Source organism: Anoplopoma fimbria, chromosome 24, assembly GCF_027596085.1.
Source record: "Anoplopoma fimbria isolate UVic2021 breed Golden Eagle Sablefish chromosome 24, Afim_UVic_2022, whole genome shotgun sequence".
Lineage (NCBI taxonomy): Eukaryota > Metazoa > Chordata > Actinopteri > Perciformes > Anoplopomatidae > Anoplopoma > Anoplopoma fimbria.
This window is the reverse complement of record NC_072472.1, coordinates 22,678,812-22,694,837: the sequence shown is the minus strand read 5'-3', so window position 1 is coordinate 22,694,837 and position 16,026 is coordinate 22,678,812. Positions and strand designations below refer to the sequence as shown.

The 16,026-nt window shown below is 40.6% G+C and overlaps 1 protein-coding gene across 1 annotated transcript in view; it reads right to left on the bottom strand.

Moving 5' to 3' along the window:
• Positions 1–16,026, bottom strand: part of LOC129113774 (protein turtle homolog B-like) — a 116,985-nt gene that overhangs the window by 82,166 nt on the left and 18,793 nt on the right. The window contains exon 2 of the mRNA XM_054626245.1: positions 4,613–4,804. Within this exon, the coding sequence (XP_054482220.1) occupies positions 4,613–4,804 (192 nt within the window). The remainder of the gene's footprint in view (positions 1–4,612; positions 4,805–16,026) is intronic.

Sequence of the window (16,026 nt, the reverse complement as noted above, 5' to 3'; positions counted from 1 at the left end):
TTTTTGTTCTTATTTAAAAGTGCTTTGAACCTTTGTTTTGGAGTGCTTTATAGGTATAGTTTACTATAATCATGTTTTATTGGTAGTAGCTAATTATCAAACATCAATCCAATGTGATCATTTGTGTGGGGCTTTGTTTTTCATTATTTTCATTGGGCATTAACGTTTGAAGTCAATACGTGCATGTATGTATTTGTGTGGTGGCTCACTGAAGGTCAAGATAAAATATTATCACCTGTTGTGCTTATGAAATTGTTATTACGTTATAACACTCAGAAGGGAAATGCTGTTTAACTTATTGGATGATCCAACATGTGTGTGTGGATGTTACCTGCGTTGAGCAGAAAAACTCACACTTCATTTGTTACGACATGAATAAATACATGATAAAAGCTCTTTGAAGGGAGGGGGAGTGGGATTATTTCTGAAATGTGATGATCAGAAGGGAAGAAAACAAAGCAGGCGAGGGGGAAATCCCTCTCACCTCCTCAGCAAACTTCACCTTGAGCCCAACACATGAAATGATCATGTCATCTCATTAAAGCTGTCTGCATTAGTTAGTAAACAGATTTATTAAAGATGCTGATCAAAGACAGCACTATTGTCAAGAAGGTGATGGTTTCATGTCTTTGTTAAACAGTTTAGCCAAAACAGAGAGCGGATCAAAAATGTGGTTCTATGAATCCTGAGCATATTTCCACTGGTTTCATTAAGACAAATATCATGAATGAAACCCAATTGAGTTAGCTTTAACTGAACTAATAACTATATTTTATAAAAAACACACACTTTGGGCTGACACTAGGCCTGGGAAATATATCAATATTATATCAATATCTCCATATGGGAATCTAGCTTTTCTTTTTTTGTCTTTACTCATTTAGTCTTTATATCCACATTACAGATTTTTATCTAAAATCAAAAATCAAAATCAATATCATTGTGTAAATATTTTGTAAAAGAACCAACGGTTAACCCTACAATATCTACGCAATATCGATATCGAGGTATGAGGTCAAAAATTATCATGATATTTGATTTCCTCCCAGCCCTAACTTTCACAATCATGACATTTTTTTTTGCCGATTGTCGCACAAATAAATGCCTTTAACTGTTTAAACGTAATTTTCAGTACATTTATGACACACCATGCGGTTGTGGTTGGCTTAGCAAAAGATGATGATGCGATTGTTGGCAAAACAGTGTTGATAACTCTTCAAATAGTATGCTGAAATAATGATCCGACTCTGGTTCTGCTGCACGGATATATTTAAATAGATTGTTCTCAAACTTCTGTGTAGGCTGACCTAATGTAACACAGATAGTGTTCAAGGAGGTTAACTCATGTAGCTTTTTTTTTAGGTCTTGAGCAGGCGGCAACCTCCAGTTCTTCAGAGTAAAGCCAATGCAGGAGTGTCTTAGAACGTGCATTCTCTCTACTGACCAGCGGGGGGGACTCCTCAAGTCGCAAATTTAAGCTTATGCTCCCAATCTCTAGTTTCAAGTCTTCTTCAATATAGCATGATGTTCATTTAGTAAACTATGGTCCCAATTAGAGTCACATAGAACATAAAGCAGTATATTTGGGGTGGGCTTACTGTGATTAACAGATCGCTGCCGCCACCAGAGACATATACAACTTCTCTGCATCATTCCTGGGCATTCCAAATATGCTAACGTCCACTCATCGGTTGCAAAGAAGTCAAGACGGAATCGGCCGTAAATCCAATATGGCGATGGCAAAATCACCGAACTCGTGGCTTCAAAGCGCCAGTCCACAAACCAATGGGTGACGTCACGACGACTCCGTTCTCTTCTTATATACAGTCTATGGTGTTGAGGAGCTGCAGCGTTTATTCAGTGACCAACTGAAACCTACACTGTATTTTTACTTCCAACTGACCCCTGTACACTTAATATTTAATTTTGCTTTCGTCACTTTCATTAATTGAAAATGAAATGTAACGTTTATTTAAGCTGAACGAGGAATAATTCAACAACAACCAGAGAGAAGGAGACGCCGTGTCCTGACAGCAAGCTTTACGTTACATCATATAAACAAACCACTTATCCATCAACTGTGCTCTCAAGATCAGACTGGAGACGTAACTACTTGAAAGATGGGTGAGTTGTCCTTAAGATCTTCCGACGCTGTTTCTTTTTTTTATTATGTGATATTTACTAGAAATAACATACAGTATAGCCAAGAGCATGTAAGAAACTTTCAGGCAACCTTCCTCCAAATTAGTAGGTATTGTATAGAAAATTCCTCATTTCAACTTTGAACAAGGTCATTGAAAAGTAAAATTAAAAAACTGAATCTACGAATATCCAAATGTTTTCACAAATAAGATGTCTCCTACTTCACTGTAAAGTTCGCTCTAAGTGTAAGTGCACTGGAGGCTCTAAGTTTTCACATATACTGGACCTTGATTGGGTTTCGAAGCTAGTGTGTTGATTTAAGCCCAGAGACACCTTCCTTCTTCCGCAGATGAATGCAAAAAAAACTAAAACAAAAACAAAAGCTGTGCAGTATGTCATTCTGCACAGTGAGGCCCAGACATCACAGTGAAGGAATTAAAAAGCAAAACTTTTTTTGTCTGGAGGGGGAAGTGGTGCTGCATATTTAAATAGTGATTTTTGAACAGTAAACTAAATAATAGGACTGTTTTTTTATATTGACATTCCTTGGGTGACCAGCTGCTATAATCAAACAACAAAGGGATCTGTTATATATATATACAGCAGGTAAAATAAGTATTGAACACGTCACCATTTTTCTCAGTAAATATATTTCTAAAGGTGCTATTGACATGACATTTTCACCAGATGTCGGTAACAACCCAAGTAATCCATACATACAAAGAAAACCAAACAAATAAGTTCAGAAATTAAGTTATGTGTAATAAAATGGAATGACACAGGGAAAAAGTATTGAACACATGAAGAAAGGGAGGTGCAAAAAGGCATGGAAAGCCAAGACACCAGCTGAAATCTATCAGTAATTAGAAAGCAATCCTGCCCCTTGTCAGTGCAAATTAATATCAGCTGGTTCAGTCCCAACTGATGGCCTTTAAAAAGGTGTCTCATTACCAAGGTGTCACACAAGAAACATCTCATGATGGGTAAAAGCAAAGAGCTCTCTCAAGACCTTCACAACCTTATTGTTGCAAAACATACTGATGGCATTGGTTACAGAAGGATTTCTAAACTTCTGAATGTTCCAGTGAGCACTGTTGGGGCCATAATCCGGAAGTGGAAAGAACATCATTTCACCATAAACCGGCCATGACCAGGTGCTCCTCGCAAGATTTCTGACAGAGGAGTGAAAATAATTATCAGAAGAGTTGTCCAAGAGCCAAGGACCACTTGTGGAGAGCTTCAGAAAGACCTGGAATTAGCAGGTACAATTGTTTCAAAGAAAACAATAAGTAATGCACTCAACCGCCGTGGCCTGTATGCACGCTCACCACGCAAGACTCCATTGCTGAAGAAAAAGCTTGTTGAAGCTCATTTAAAGTTTGCTGCACAACATTTAGACAAGCCTGTGAAACGCTGGGAGAATATAGTCTGGTCAGATGAGACCAAAATTGAACTCTTTGGATGCCATAATACACACCATGTTTGGAGGTCAAATGACACTGCACATCACCCCAAAAACACCATACCAACAGTGAAGTTTGGAGGTGGGAACATCATGGTGTGGGGCTGTTTTTCAGCATACGGCACTGGCAAACTTCATATAATTGAAGGAAGGATGAATGGAAAAATGTACCGAGACATTCTTGATAAAAATCTGCTGCCATCTACCAGGATGAAGAAGATGAAACGTGGGTGGACATTTCAGCAAGACAATGATCCCAAACACACAGCCAAGGGAACTCTCAATTGGTTTCATAGAAATAAAATAAAGCTGCTAGAATGGTCCAGCCAATCACCTGACTTGAATCCAATAGAAAATCTATGGAAAGAACTAAAGGTCAGAGTTCATAGAAGAGGCCCACGGAACCTTCAAGATTTGAAGACTGTTTGTGTGGAAGAATGGCCCAAAATCACACCTGAGTAATGCATGCGACTAGTTTCTCCATACAGGAGGCGTCTTGAAGCTGTCATTACCAACAAAGGCTTTTGTACCAAGTATTAAATAAATTTCATTAAGGGTGTTCAATACTTTTTCCCTGTGTCATTCCATTTTATTACACAAAACTTAATTTCTGAACTTATTTGTTTGGTTTTCTTTGTATGTCTTGGGTTGTTACCGACATCTGGTGAACATTTCATGTCAATAGCACCTTTAGAAAGGTGGTGACGTGTTCAATATTTATTTTACCCGCTGTATATATATATATATATATATATATATATATGGATCATCAATGATCGGCATTTAGTATCAGTGGCAAAGTAACGTGATCAGAGATCTCTAAAAGTTGTATTTGCTCACTTTTTTCTTTTGCAACAGTGCAATGAGCTCTGCATTCTGTGTGATGCTGGCTGTGGTGAGAGATTTAAACAGGGATGAAATGTTCGACCAGAGAGAGCAGCGACGGGTTGCTCTTCGGCCTGCTAGTCTCCGTTTGTAGTGTGAATGTGACTGCGTTCCCCATCTTACCGGCGTACTCCGGGTCCACGTGAGGAGGGTAGAAGCGAAAGTTGATGAAGAAGGGGATGGGCATTCCATACTTGAACCACTCCACCACGTAGGGCTGGCCGTTCAGGGGGTGGGACACGTCGCATCCCAGGATGACGTTCTCTCCCGCGCGGGACGTCACAAACTGGGGCTCCTCTCGCACTCCGTGGGCACCTGGGTGTTAACAGGAATTCACAGGTAAGCCGGGTCAACAAGCCCATTTCAAGCCTACACAATACAAATGTATTTCCAGTGGTCAATATTAAAAAAACTTCCTTTTTTAAGCACTTCACACCATTACATTTAAATTAAATTCTCCACACATTTAGTGCATGTACAATACTCCTGTAACCGCAGAACAGATCATTTTAAGCGTTTGAGAATAATGAATCCTATTTCTGGTTGCCGACCACATGACCTACACCAGCTTTCTACTATTTTCGACTCAATTACAACAGCCACAGTGAGCAAACAAGAGATTTGTTAAAAGGAAAGGTTGGAAATATTCTCCTTGGAAAGTAAGATGAGACAATTGACATCATTCTCATGTCGGTGCGCCAATTGTGAAGCTACAGCCAACAGCTTATGGTTTAGCTTAGCAAAAAGACTCAGGGTGGGGTTCCAAATATGGATGCACCACAGTTTTTCATTCGAAAAAAAAGATGGAGGGTTGAGACAGTCTGCTTCACTGACAAACCCATTTTGCTGCTATAAGAGTGATCGAAGTGAGGTGAACCAAGTAAAAATCAGACAAAATGCATAATTTGTAATTAAAACATAATAATACATTTCAATGTATATATATGTGTTATCGCAATAATCCGATTATCGCAAAATGTTTAAAATGGTCATGAGATCGTATCGTGGCTTAAGTATTGTGATTATATCATATCTTTTGTTGACAGCTGGTTGACAATAGGCCCTTTTTCACAGCAGCCATTTGACATGCAGGGTAAATACAGGTGTATTAATAGCATGAATTATGGCCCTGTTCCATTTAGGTGGGGCCAGGGCCCTGGTATTGAGCATGCTGGTTCCCTGGAATGACTGTTACACACTAAATAGAATGGGACCATATTTCATTTGATCAATTACGCCAGTGTTCACCCTGCTATGACATGTCAGAATGGCTGCTGTGTAAAGGGACTGTATGTTCAACCTGGTTAGCTGTTTCCAACCCTTATGCTAAACTAAGCAAACTGACTTGTAGCTTCACATTTGAGAGTGTGGAATAAGTCTTCTCAACTTACTGTCTACCAGAAAGCCAATTAGCATTTTTCCGAAAATGACAAACTATTCCTTTAGGGGTAGTTGACGATAAGCTAGTTTTGTCAAATAGTGTTGACACTCCATTCATCCCCTTTCAGTGACGATCACGCTTCTCTAATCTTGAGGCTGTCGTGACATCAGTTGATGTGACGTAAACAAGGCAGGGCTGGTAAACCGATTCTACTGTTTACAGAAACGCCATTAGAGAGGCAAAAGGGTTTCATCCAGAGAAGTGAGTGAAGGTGTGGGTGATAACACAAACATGTGCTTAGCAATGCGTTCCATCACTGAGGGCAGCAAGGACTGCCGGCGACAAATCCAATACAGAGCCGAGGCCAATGGGTTGGGAACGCGGAGAAGATTAACGGCAGCAGCCGACACATGAATGTGATTTATCTCGATGGAGTCTTTTTTTCATCTGATTCTGACTGACAGGATGAAAACATGCAGGAGGTAATGTGACAGTAATGCACCTGATGTTCAATAATACTTTGACCTCCCACAAAAAGAATTCCCTCCGTTAGCTGGGTGATCGGAGTAACGGCGGTGAAACTGTGTGTCTGTTGGGCTAGCCGCTCGACGGACCACACATCGATCCCAGGATAATTACTATGTGGCCTGGCTTTATGAGCGGAAACCTGGCGTGGCAGCGTTTTACCAGTCGATACGGCTAATCAGATGTACTCTCCTGCCCTCTGCAGCCTGTGAGGAAGCCGGGCAGGGCAGGCGAGTTCCTCCTGCACACAGATGTTCCTCTGCCGCCTCTCATCAGTGAGAGCAAACAGTGGAAAGCATTCTGTGCGACGGGACTTTTATCTATTACATCTGCAAATAACTAAAGCAGGGGTGATCACTAGTTTTTGCGTTATATTCTGTAGCAAACGGACTGTACTTGTATAGCACTTTTTTAGTCTTCCGACCACTCAAAGCTCTTTAATAATACATGTCATCATTCACAACCATTCATATAATGATGGCAGAAGCTACCATGCAAGGTGCCACCTGCCCATCAGGACTATCTAATCATTCATACCCATGTATACACCGCTCAAACAGCCTGCAGGAGCAATTTGGGGGTAAGTGTCTTGCCCCAGGACACATTGACATGGAGCGGAGCGGGGATCGAACCGCCAATCCTCTGATTGAAGGATGACCCTGCTCTACCACTGAGGCACAGTCGCCCTATGCAAAGCATAGGATGATGTGAGCAAGTAAAAACACGTTCAGAGAGTGACCAAGAAAGAGCTCGGGGGATTTCGTATGACCAGATAAAACTTCTCCGACACTCAAGTTTAGATGACAGAACAATGACAAATATTTAGAAACCTGTGCTATGGAAATGCTTCATTTAAACCTGCACTTATATTTAAAGGGATAGTTTTTTTCTTTTAAAGTTGTGTTGTATGAGGTACTTATCCACAGTGTATGCAAAGCATATTTTGACATCTAAATGTACACTATATGAAGAGTGTTTTCACTGCTTTACCTTGCCCTTCCGACAAGAAACTGAAGCTGTTATCTAAGCTACCTTCGAAGCCAGCAGACTCCTTTGACAAACACAGCCGTTTTACCTCGCAGAGCACGGGAAAATAATGTCAAATAGTATGAGGGCGTTAAACACAGGAATCACTGAGATTCGGATATAGTAATGCTTTGGGCTATCTAACACTTACAGCGGCGATGCAGTGTGTGTCACAGCAAAGAATAAAAGGTCAGGAGGAACAGCTTGCTAGAAGCACAAACGCTCACAGGATGACATTCTGCTGAGCTTCGATCCAGGGCACTTGATGCTCCTCCCGTTCTGCAATTAGCAGAATGTGCTCGCTGTGGAACAGGCCAAACAAATTGCTCCACCGCTACAATAACTGAATATCCTTTCAAGGCCGGCCGTAAACCGTTAACCGGAATTATCTGTCTTCACTTGATGGTTTGAGCGTATTAGGAGTTCAGCAGGGAAGCGTAAAAGGCCTCCACAGTCACCTTGAAGTGAGGTCAATATTAAAGGCAACTAACTGTCTGGGTTTTGCACTAAACAGAGGATGTTTATCTAATGATTGGGCCTAATTGTGAATGTCTGAACTAATGGAATAAAAAAGGTGCAGATTCAAAGTGAAATTCAAACAGCAGTGGAGCCGTGTTCCCCAAAATGCAGGCCTGCTAATCACCTCGTAAAATTCAATGCGCCGTGTGGACAGTATCTGAATACATCATTACCATCACAGGCCTATCATTTCCTCGCAGCACACAGCGCTCTTATGTAATGTGGAGTGCATTACATCACTGAGAGGCAGCGCTGATCAGAAGAAGCCTGTGGATTTCGTGATTTTGATGTGCATATGTGCTCTGGAGCTCGCTGGCAGAACCAGATAATAACTGTGCTTTTCCCAGTGGTGAACCCCCCCCTCCGCCTCACACACACGCTTCCTCAAACTTGATTGGCTGCTGGTGACATCATGGCAGATAGCAGGAAAGAAAAAACAGGCCCCTTGGAAGGTATGACTTCACTGTTTGCAACTGATGAGACGGCGAGGGAGCGAGGGAACGCAGAGAGAGAGGAGAGGCGCAGCTCGTTTGCCCATCCCCACCCATAAGGGGTTTAGCTCATTTACAATCAAAGACCCGGGGGAGGGCACCATCACTAGGTATAACCACCGAGGTGCACTTACACACACACACACACACACTCACATGCACGCAGTACCAAGAGTGTAAGCACGGCGGAAGAGGGATGGGGAGGGTATGTTTGCTGGGTATGTGTGATTGTTGCCAGGAGTACTGTAACACTTGTGTAATCACGCTACTTTGAAGCCACCGTCAGATTAAAAATATATTGTGTCGCAGTAATAGTTGAATCAGGGGAGATGCCACAAGTGAGAAATATGTAGACGTTTGATCCGTGGTACATTTTAGCAATTTTACAGATCCATATGCCAGGTTTATTATCCAAATGTAAAGCAAATGTTAACAAACTTGCACCTCCATGTACTTCTGTGATGTGAATATCAAGATAGAGATATATATATACACACACAGCGGGTAAAATAAGTATTGAACACGTCATCATTTTTCTCAGTAAATATATTTCTAAAGGTGCTATTGACATGAAATTTTCACCAAATGTCGGTAACAGCCCAAGTAATCCATACATACAAAGAAAACCAAACAAATAAGTTCAGAAATTAAGTTATGTGTAATAAAATGGAATGACACAGGGAAAAAGTATTTAACACGCTTACTGAAATTTATTTAATACTTCGTACAAAAGTAATTGGATTTAAAAAAATTCAGCTTTGCCCAACACCTGGTTGTCTAATGGTTAGACGGAGACCTGGAGAGGCCTACAAGCCACAGTGTCTCGCACCTTCTGTGAAATTTGGTGGAGGATCGGTGATGATCTGGGGAGCTTCAGCAAGGCTGGAATCGGGCAGATTTGTCTTTGTGAAGGACGCGTGAATCAAGCCAAGTAAAAAGTTGTCCTGGAAGAAAACTTGCTTCCTTCTGCTCTGACAATGTTCCCCAACTCTGAGGAGTGGTTTTCCCAGCAGGACAATGCTCCATGCCACACAGCCAGGTCAGTGAAGGTGTGGATGAAGGACCACCAGATAAGGACCCTGTCATGGCCAGCCCAATCTCCAGACCTGAATACCATTGAAAACCTCTGGAATGTGATCAAGAGGAAGATGGATGGTCACAAGCCATCAAACAAAGCCGAGCTGCTTGAATTTTGCGCCAGGAGTGACATAAAGTCACCCAACAGCAATGTGTAAGACTGATGGAGAGCATGCCAAGACGCATGAAAGCTGTGATTGTAAATCAAGGTTATTCCACCAAATATTGATTTCTGAAGTCTTCCTAAGTTAAAACATTAGTATTGTGCTGTTTAAAAATGAATATGAACTTGTTTTCTTTGCATTATTCCAGATCTGAAAACACTGCATCTTTTTTGTTATTTTGACCAGTTGTCATTTTCTGCAAATAAATGCTCTAAATGACAGTATTTTTATTTGAAATTTGGGAGAAATGTTGTCAGTAGTTTATGGAATATAACAAACATTTTCATTTTACTCAAACACATACCAATAAATAGTAAAACCAGAGAAACTGATCATTTCTCTTAATTTTTTCCAGAGCTGTATATATATATATTAGTCATTCGCCTCTGTTTCTATTTCGCAGTGTCGCATTTCAATCTTTTATCAATACACAAAAACTCCACAACAGCCAAGCGGAAACGCTTTTTCCGCAAACAGATGTTTACACGTGCAAATTTGAAAATGCACATAAAAAGTGGTGGATGGAAACACAGGCCTCTGTTTGCAGTAAAGTTGTGCCAGTGTGTGTGATTTCACTTTATACCACTGTGAAACATATTGTAACAACACGGCTCACTGGCATTAGCTTGAATTAGCTTGTTTTTTAGAGGGCCATGAGCGAAGCGCAGAACTCCTGACTAGGTTTGCCGTTTTAGTTTGGTCAAACAGAGGCAGAGCACAGCTGGACCAGCTCGACCTAACGAAGCGTGGCTAGTTCGTGGGTCTGCCAACATGTTTATTATTGCTTTAAAGTTTGGCATTTTAACTTTGGGGTCTATGGGGATGGCCGCAGACTGTATATAAGAACTCCACTTAGTCATGGTGACTTCTGTTTTGAAGACTCAAGTTCAGCGCCATGTGTTTGTTTTAGCAAACGAATGAACAGAAGTGACTTTAATTGGAACGTGGAGGAGTGACGTACAGATGCCGTATTTTCTCCAGTAGAGACAGCGACCTGTCAAGTAAGCCCGCCCTAAAGCATCCCCTGCTTTATGGTCTATTTGACTCTAAATGGAGCATCATTTACTAAATGAACATCATGCTCTATTGAAGAAGACTTGAAACTAGAGATTGAGACCATAAACTAATATTTACAATGTTTACTGAGGGTATAAATCAAGAGGGAAGTAGAGTCGTTTTCTCATAGACTTCTATACAACCAGAGGAGTCGCCACCTGCTGGTCAGTAGAGAGTAGAAGTCTTGAGACACTTCCGCATCGGCTTCATTCTGCAGAACCGGAGGTTGCCACCTGGGATTGACCAGGCGGCAAGTGGCTATTTGAGAAAGGCAGTTTTTGGAGGTTTTGGTGGGATTATTTTTTCTGCAGCTATGATGATCATCTGTGAATTAGCCCAGTAGATCGTTGGATAAGGTTTTAACCAATGCCATAAGCTTTATTTTTAAACTATATAAAAAAAAAACATGTAGATTGCCAAAATATTCACTCCCCTTTCACCCAGTCACTTGAGTGATTTTCATCTTTAAGACGTTTCAAAATAAATGTTCAAATGTTGCAAAAAGAAGAGATAACCCCTATATATGATAAATGTGTTTATGGTATTTCCTCCTTCATAACGCTCCAGTAAACTGCTATTCTAAAATGATTTATGAGTAGTATTTGATCCCAGCTCCCCATGTGTCAAAGATAAAGTGCTCTTCCTCTGTTATATGGCAGTATAACAGAGGATATATGACAGCATAATAGCATGTGACTGCACTGCAGACAGGCTTATATTCACATTGAAGCCTCGGAGAAAACTGCAATACTATATTTATTCAAGGTGGCAAAGGAGACCACGCGTGAAAATTGAGTGAGAAGCAATTAATAAACGATGCAAGTATGAAGGATTACCACACACACACACTCACTACACAGTCTGGCGTGATACTTCAGCTGAGACTCTATGTTAGCACTTAAAACACCAAATATACTGGAGCTTCCCCCGGACCCTGTCTCAGCCGGTCCCCAGGCTCTGTCCTGGCTCTGTCTAGAAGTGACAACTTGCCCACTCTGCTAAGAGCCAACAAAAATGAAAAATAAATGAGATTTTTACACAATACAACATGAATTATTGATGAGCATAGGAAGGTCAGTGCATTGTCATACCGCCTATTATTATTGCACCTGCACTAAGTCTTCCTGTATCTAATTCCAAAGTTGAGGTTGCTAAAATAAAATGACAGCTCCGTGAAATTAATGGAGGCATTAATGATGTTACCTGCCGGCCCACAAAGCCAAAGTGGACGTACAATGAACTGGGGGTAGTTTTCAAATATTGGTACAAGTTTGTGTATAGAGAATGTGTACTGTGGAAGAAGAGTTTCTCTTTCTTTCTGCCACTTGGCCTTTAAACTCATTAACCATCTGCTACCAGAATCTGGAGCAATGTGGTTGAAGGGTATGCAGTGGCTGGCGGAGGAAGCCATTCATGGTATAAATTGCAAAAGTCAAATAGCAAACAATTGGTGAAGTCTTAGCTGAAACTATGATGTGTTTCTGCTTTGTCTGAAATGCTGACCTTTGCCTGCGTATCAACAGAGGAACAAAACATTCACTGGTTTGTTTCACCAGGTTTTACTCTCATGGATTCAGACAGCATCAGCGCGAAAGAAAGAAAAAGAAAAAGGAGTACAAATAAATATTAGTCATGTTTTTTTTGCCACCGCTGCCATTTCATAAACAAAAAAACTTGACATTAGTAGTTTAACTACAGTCTCTTATACCACTCGGTGTATCCTGTCATCACAAGGTAGCCCCGCCCTAAAGCATCCCCTGCTTTATGTTCTATTTGACTCTAAATGGAGCATCATTTACTGAATGAACATCATGCTGTATTGAAGAAGACTTGAAACTAGAGATTGAGACCATAAACTCATGTTTACAATGTTTACTGAGGGAATAAATCAAGTGAGAAGTAGAGTTATTTTCTCATAGACTTCTATACAACCAGAGGAGTCGCCCCCTGATGGACACTAGAGAGAATACAGCTTTAAGACACTTCTGGATTGGATTCACTTTTCAGACCTGAATGTTTCGCCTGGTAATGCACAAAAACTGGGATTTATGGATACATTTGAATATTGATATGGATGTGGATTACCATCGCAATGGTCGTTGCTTGAAGCATTTGGGACAGCCTTAATTAAAACATATCATATTTCATCATAAAAAAGTACTTAAAGAGAGTACTAGGGCTGTGTACTGGCATGTATCTGGCGATACGATACGCATTAGGATACATGGGTTAAGATTCAACAAACGGCAATATATAGCGACTTTAAAAAAAAATAGTTTTGGAAACGCACCACCATATGGATAAGATCTTAGAAAAACAAAACTTTACTTATAAAAAAGAGTGATCTGCACCTATCATAGTCCATGTAAAATTGAACATCCCGACACTACTTTGAAGGGGCACATGAATCTCTTTGCAAATTAAATAAAGTACTGACTGAGTTAATCTCTGCATGTAAACTATTAATTAAAATCGTTAACGTTTTTGAAAATCGATGCAATATCACAAAACATAACAGTATAATACTCAATGTTTTCTTAAGACACTACAGAGTGCTGATAATATGAAAAATCTATGCATTTGTAGAACCAAAGTTGGGATTTTTATAAAAACGACAAGTACAGTTTTAGATCAATAAAGCAAAATGTGTGAACTACGGTGTATTCATTGTGCAAATACTTCATGCAGGAAGAGATAATCCATTAGGGAAGAGCAGTGAGTGAGAATGAAATGTTTAAATAGCAAGAAATCCAGAAATCAGCACCCAGAAAGTCAAACCATTCAGCCTTTAAGCTTAGGGAAAACTGCATTGCTCATTTGTGTTTGTCAGCTTGTGCTTCAACCCTTAGATATATCACGGTGGCTTAAAACGCTAATGCTACACCAAAGGGTGGGAGCCTTGACCTAAATTCTGGCCCCCTACTTTCAAGCTTTCATCATTTGGAATTCACAGGAGATCTTTCCGGGTTTTAGAAGCATCCGATCCCTCCTGCATCACACGAGGAGTAAAGCAAACAGAAGCTTCAAATTATGTAGATGGTAGCGTTGATATAGTAACACGGCAAACATTTGTGAATGGTCTGGACATAGAGACAACAGGGTTGACTTTAAAAAAGGTATTTAATCCCAGATGCAATTTCCATTTTGATGTCAGTCCACGCAAACAGCCAAAGCCACCGGTCAAGGTGACTCTGTCTGGTTTCACTCAGTCAAGGACTTGTAAACACGGATATCAGGTCAGCCGGTTCTATCATTGTGTCGACATTAATGTCCACTCAGAATCGTCCGTTAATCCTTTTTCTTCTCCATGACCCACTTTTCCTGGTAGTGATGCTTATCATCTTTGTCCCAACAATGGATGAAATTTAGATTTCCGTGTTCTCTGCCACAGGGCAGAACCTTCCAACGATCCTAGAAGTAATAACTGCTGATGAGAAATGCTCATCCCTCCCCATCAATGCCAGCAATTCCACCCAAATAACGGCAGTTCTGTGTTACAGATATTTGGTGCAGAGAAGTGTTTTAATGGCGTCTCCTTGGCCCTTTGCCCTCTAGGTTTTACCCAGCAGTCCCCTCTGTCTGCGTCCTTTCCCCCAACAGAGATGTCCTATAATTGAAATTCATTGCCTGTGACATTCTTTGTGGCGGCAGGAAATTCAGACAGAGCAGCTGGTTTTGACAAAAATAGGTGAAAACAAGCAAAGTCAAACTTAAAGAGCCGTATCTCAAGCCAAGCAGCAAAGATCAGATCTGCACGTTGACTTTAATCCTTTCTTTGCACACCTTTTCAAGAGGGAAAATTAGTTTTTTGAATGTACATTTTTATAATTTGTGGACACTAAACCACTAGGAGCAATATGGAGCAGTTTTTTTAAGAGCATGTGTATAAGCACACTGGTGATGTGATACAGAGTCCTGCTGGTGGTTTCTCACTATTCTCCCTACCAACAGTTAGTGGAGGCAACGTGCCAACATAGATTTTGAAGAAAAAGACTGCTGTCACATAAACACGGATGTAGGCTTTGCCTTATTTCCAATGCACGGCACGGCTCGACTCAACTCACTTTTGGTGCCGGGTCCTTTTCTTTAATTTGTTTCCGTTTAGGGGGGACTCTCAGATGATCACCGTAGCGATGCAGAGTGATGCAGCCGTGACATCATCTTCAGTGCGACGCCCACTGGATCCTTTCATCGAACAACCAAACAGAAAAACAGCTGCACTTCGTCATTTGAACGCTGTAGTTTTTGTTGGCTGACCTTTTCTAAAATCGTGTTTCGAGTTAATAATAAAAATAAAAAAACGACCACTTTTGACGATAGCTGGGCTATTTTAAAATGGCATGTTTGTTTAGAATGTCCTGTGTAGCTTTCGTGACGATTCTGCAATCAGTGGTACCAAAGAAAAGTACCAGGTACTATCCCACAAAAAGTGTCAATTTGAGTAGAGCCGTGGCGTACCATGCAGCAGAAATGTATTTAACTCCTTTATTAGGCCTCAAGAATACACACAACGAGATTTGGTGAGAGAAAACATGAATGTAAATATGTTCACTACCCAGGGTTTATTCATCAGACTCACTGATGAAGGAAGAGATGAATAATGTTGTTGTAGATGGCGCATGTAATCGGCAACCAGCCAGTCAAAGCAATGTTTCAATTAGATATCGAGTAATTCCTTTTAGACTGCTGACAGACACATTATATGTGAGGGTAAAGTACAGGGAATTTTAACATATCATTTCTGCATTGACATTTAAAGAGGTGTCTCTTTCAAAGTATTGCTCCATATATGCAGCATTTACATACTAAAATTATGTGATTACATTTTACACATATCATAGTAATTTTACTATTTGTCTGGCACGATTTATCAAACTGGGCTTTCATCTAGTGAGTATGACAATTTCAACACCAGTTTTATTGTTCTAGCATATGATGAACTCCAGGAATAATAACAAGAGTTTGCAAAATCCAGCTGCTATAAAGTAAAATACTTAATAAATCTCTATTTTAGAAAGCCGGATCACTTTTGCAAACCCTGTCCAAAGAACCTGCTGGTGGATGTGTTTAAACTCGTTTGGAAAAGTGGTGTTTCAACTTTTGAACCTGTTGCAGGCTTCAACGTAAGAGTCTTAGAATGTGCCATGTGTGTTAAGGAGGGAAAAGAAGTGTTTTTGAGCCTCTTACCTCCCGTTGCACGGCTGGAATTAAGGGGCAGATGGTTGAGGGAGGATCAGTGGACAATCAAGTTCAGGAATGCTCACCAATGAGCGAGGGCAACTGAGGCTGTGGCTACAC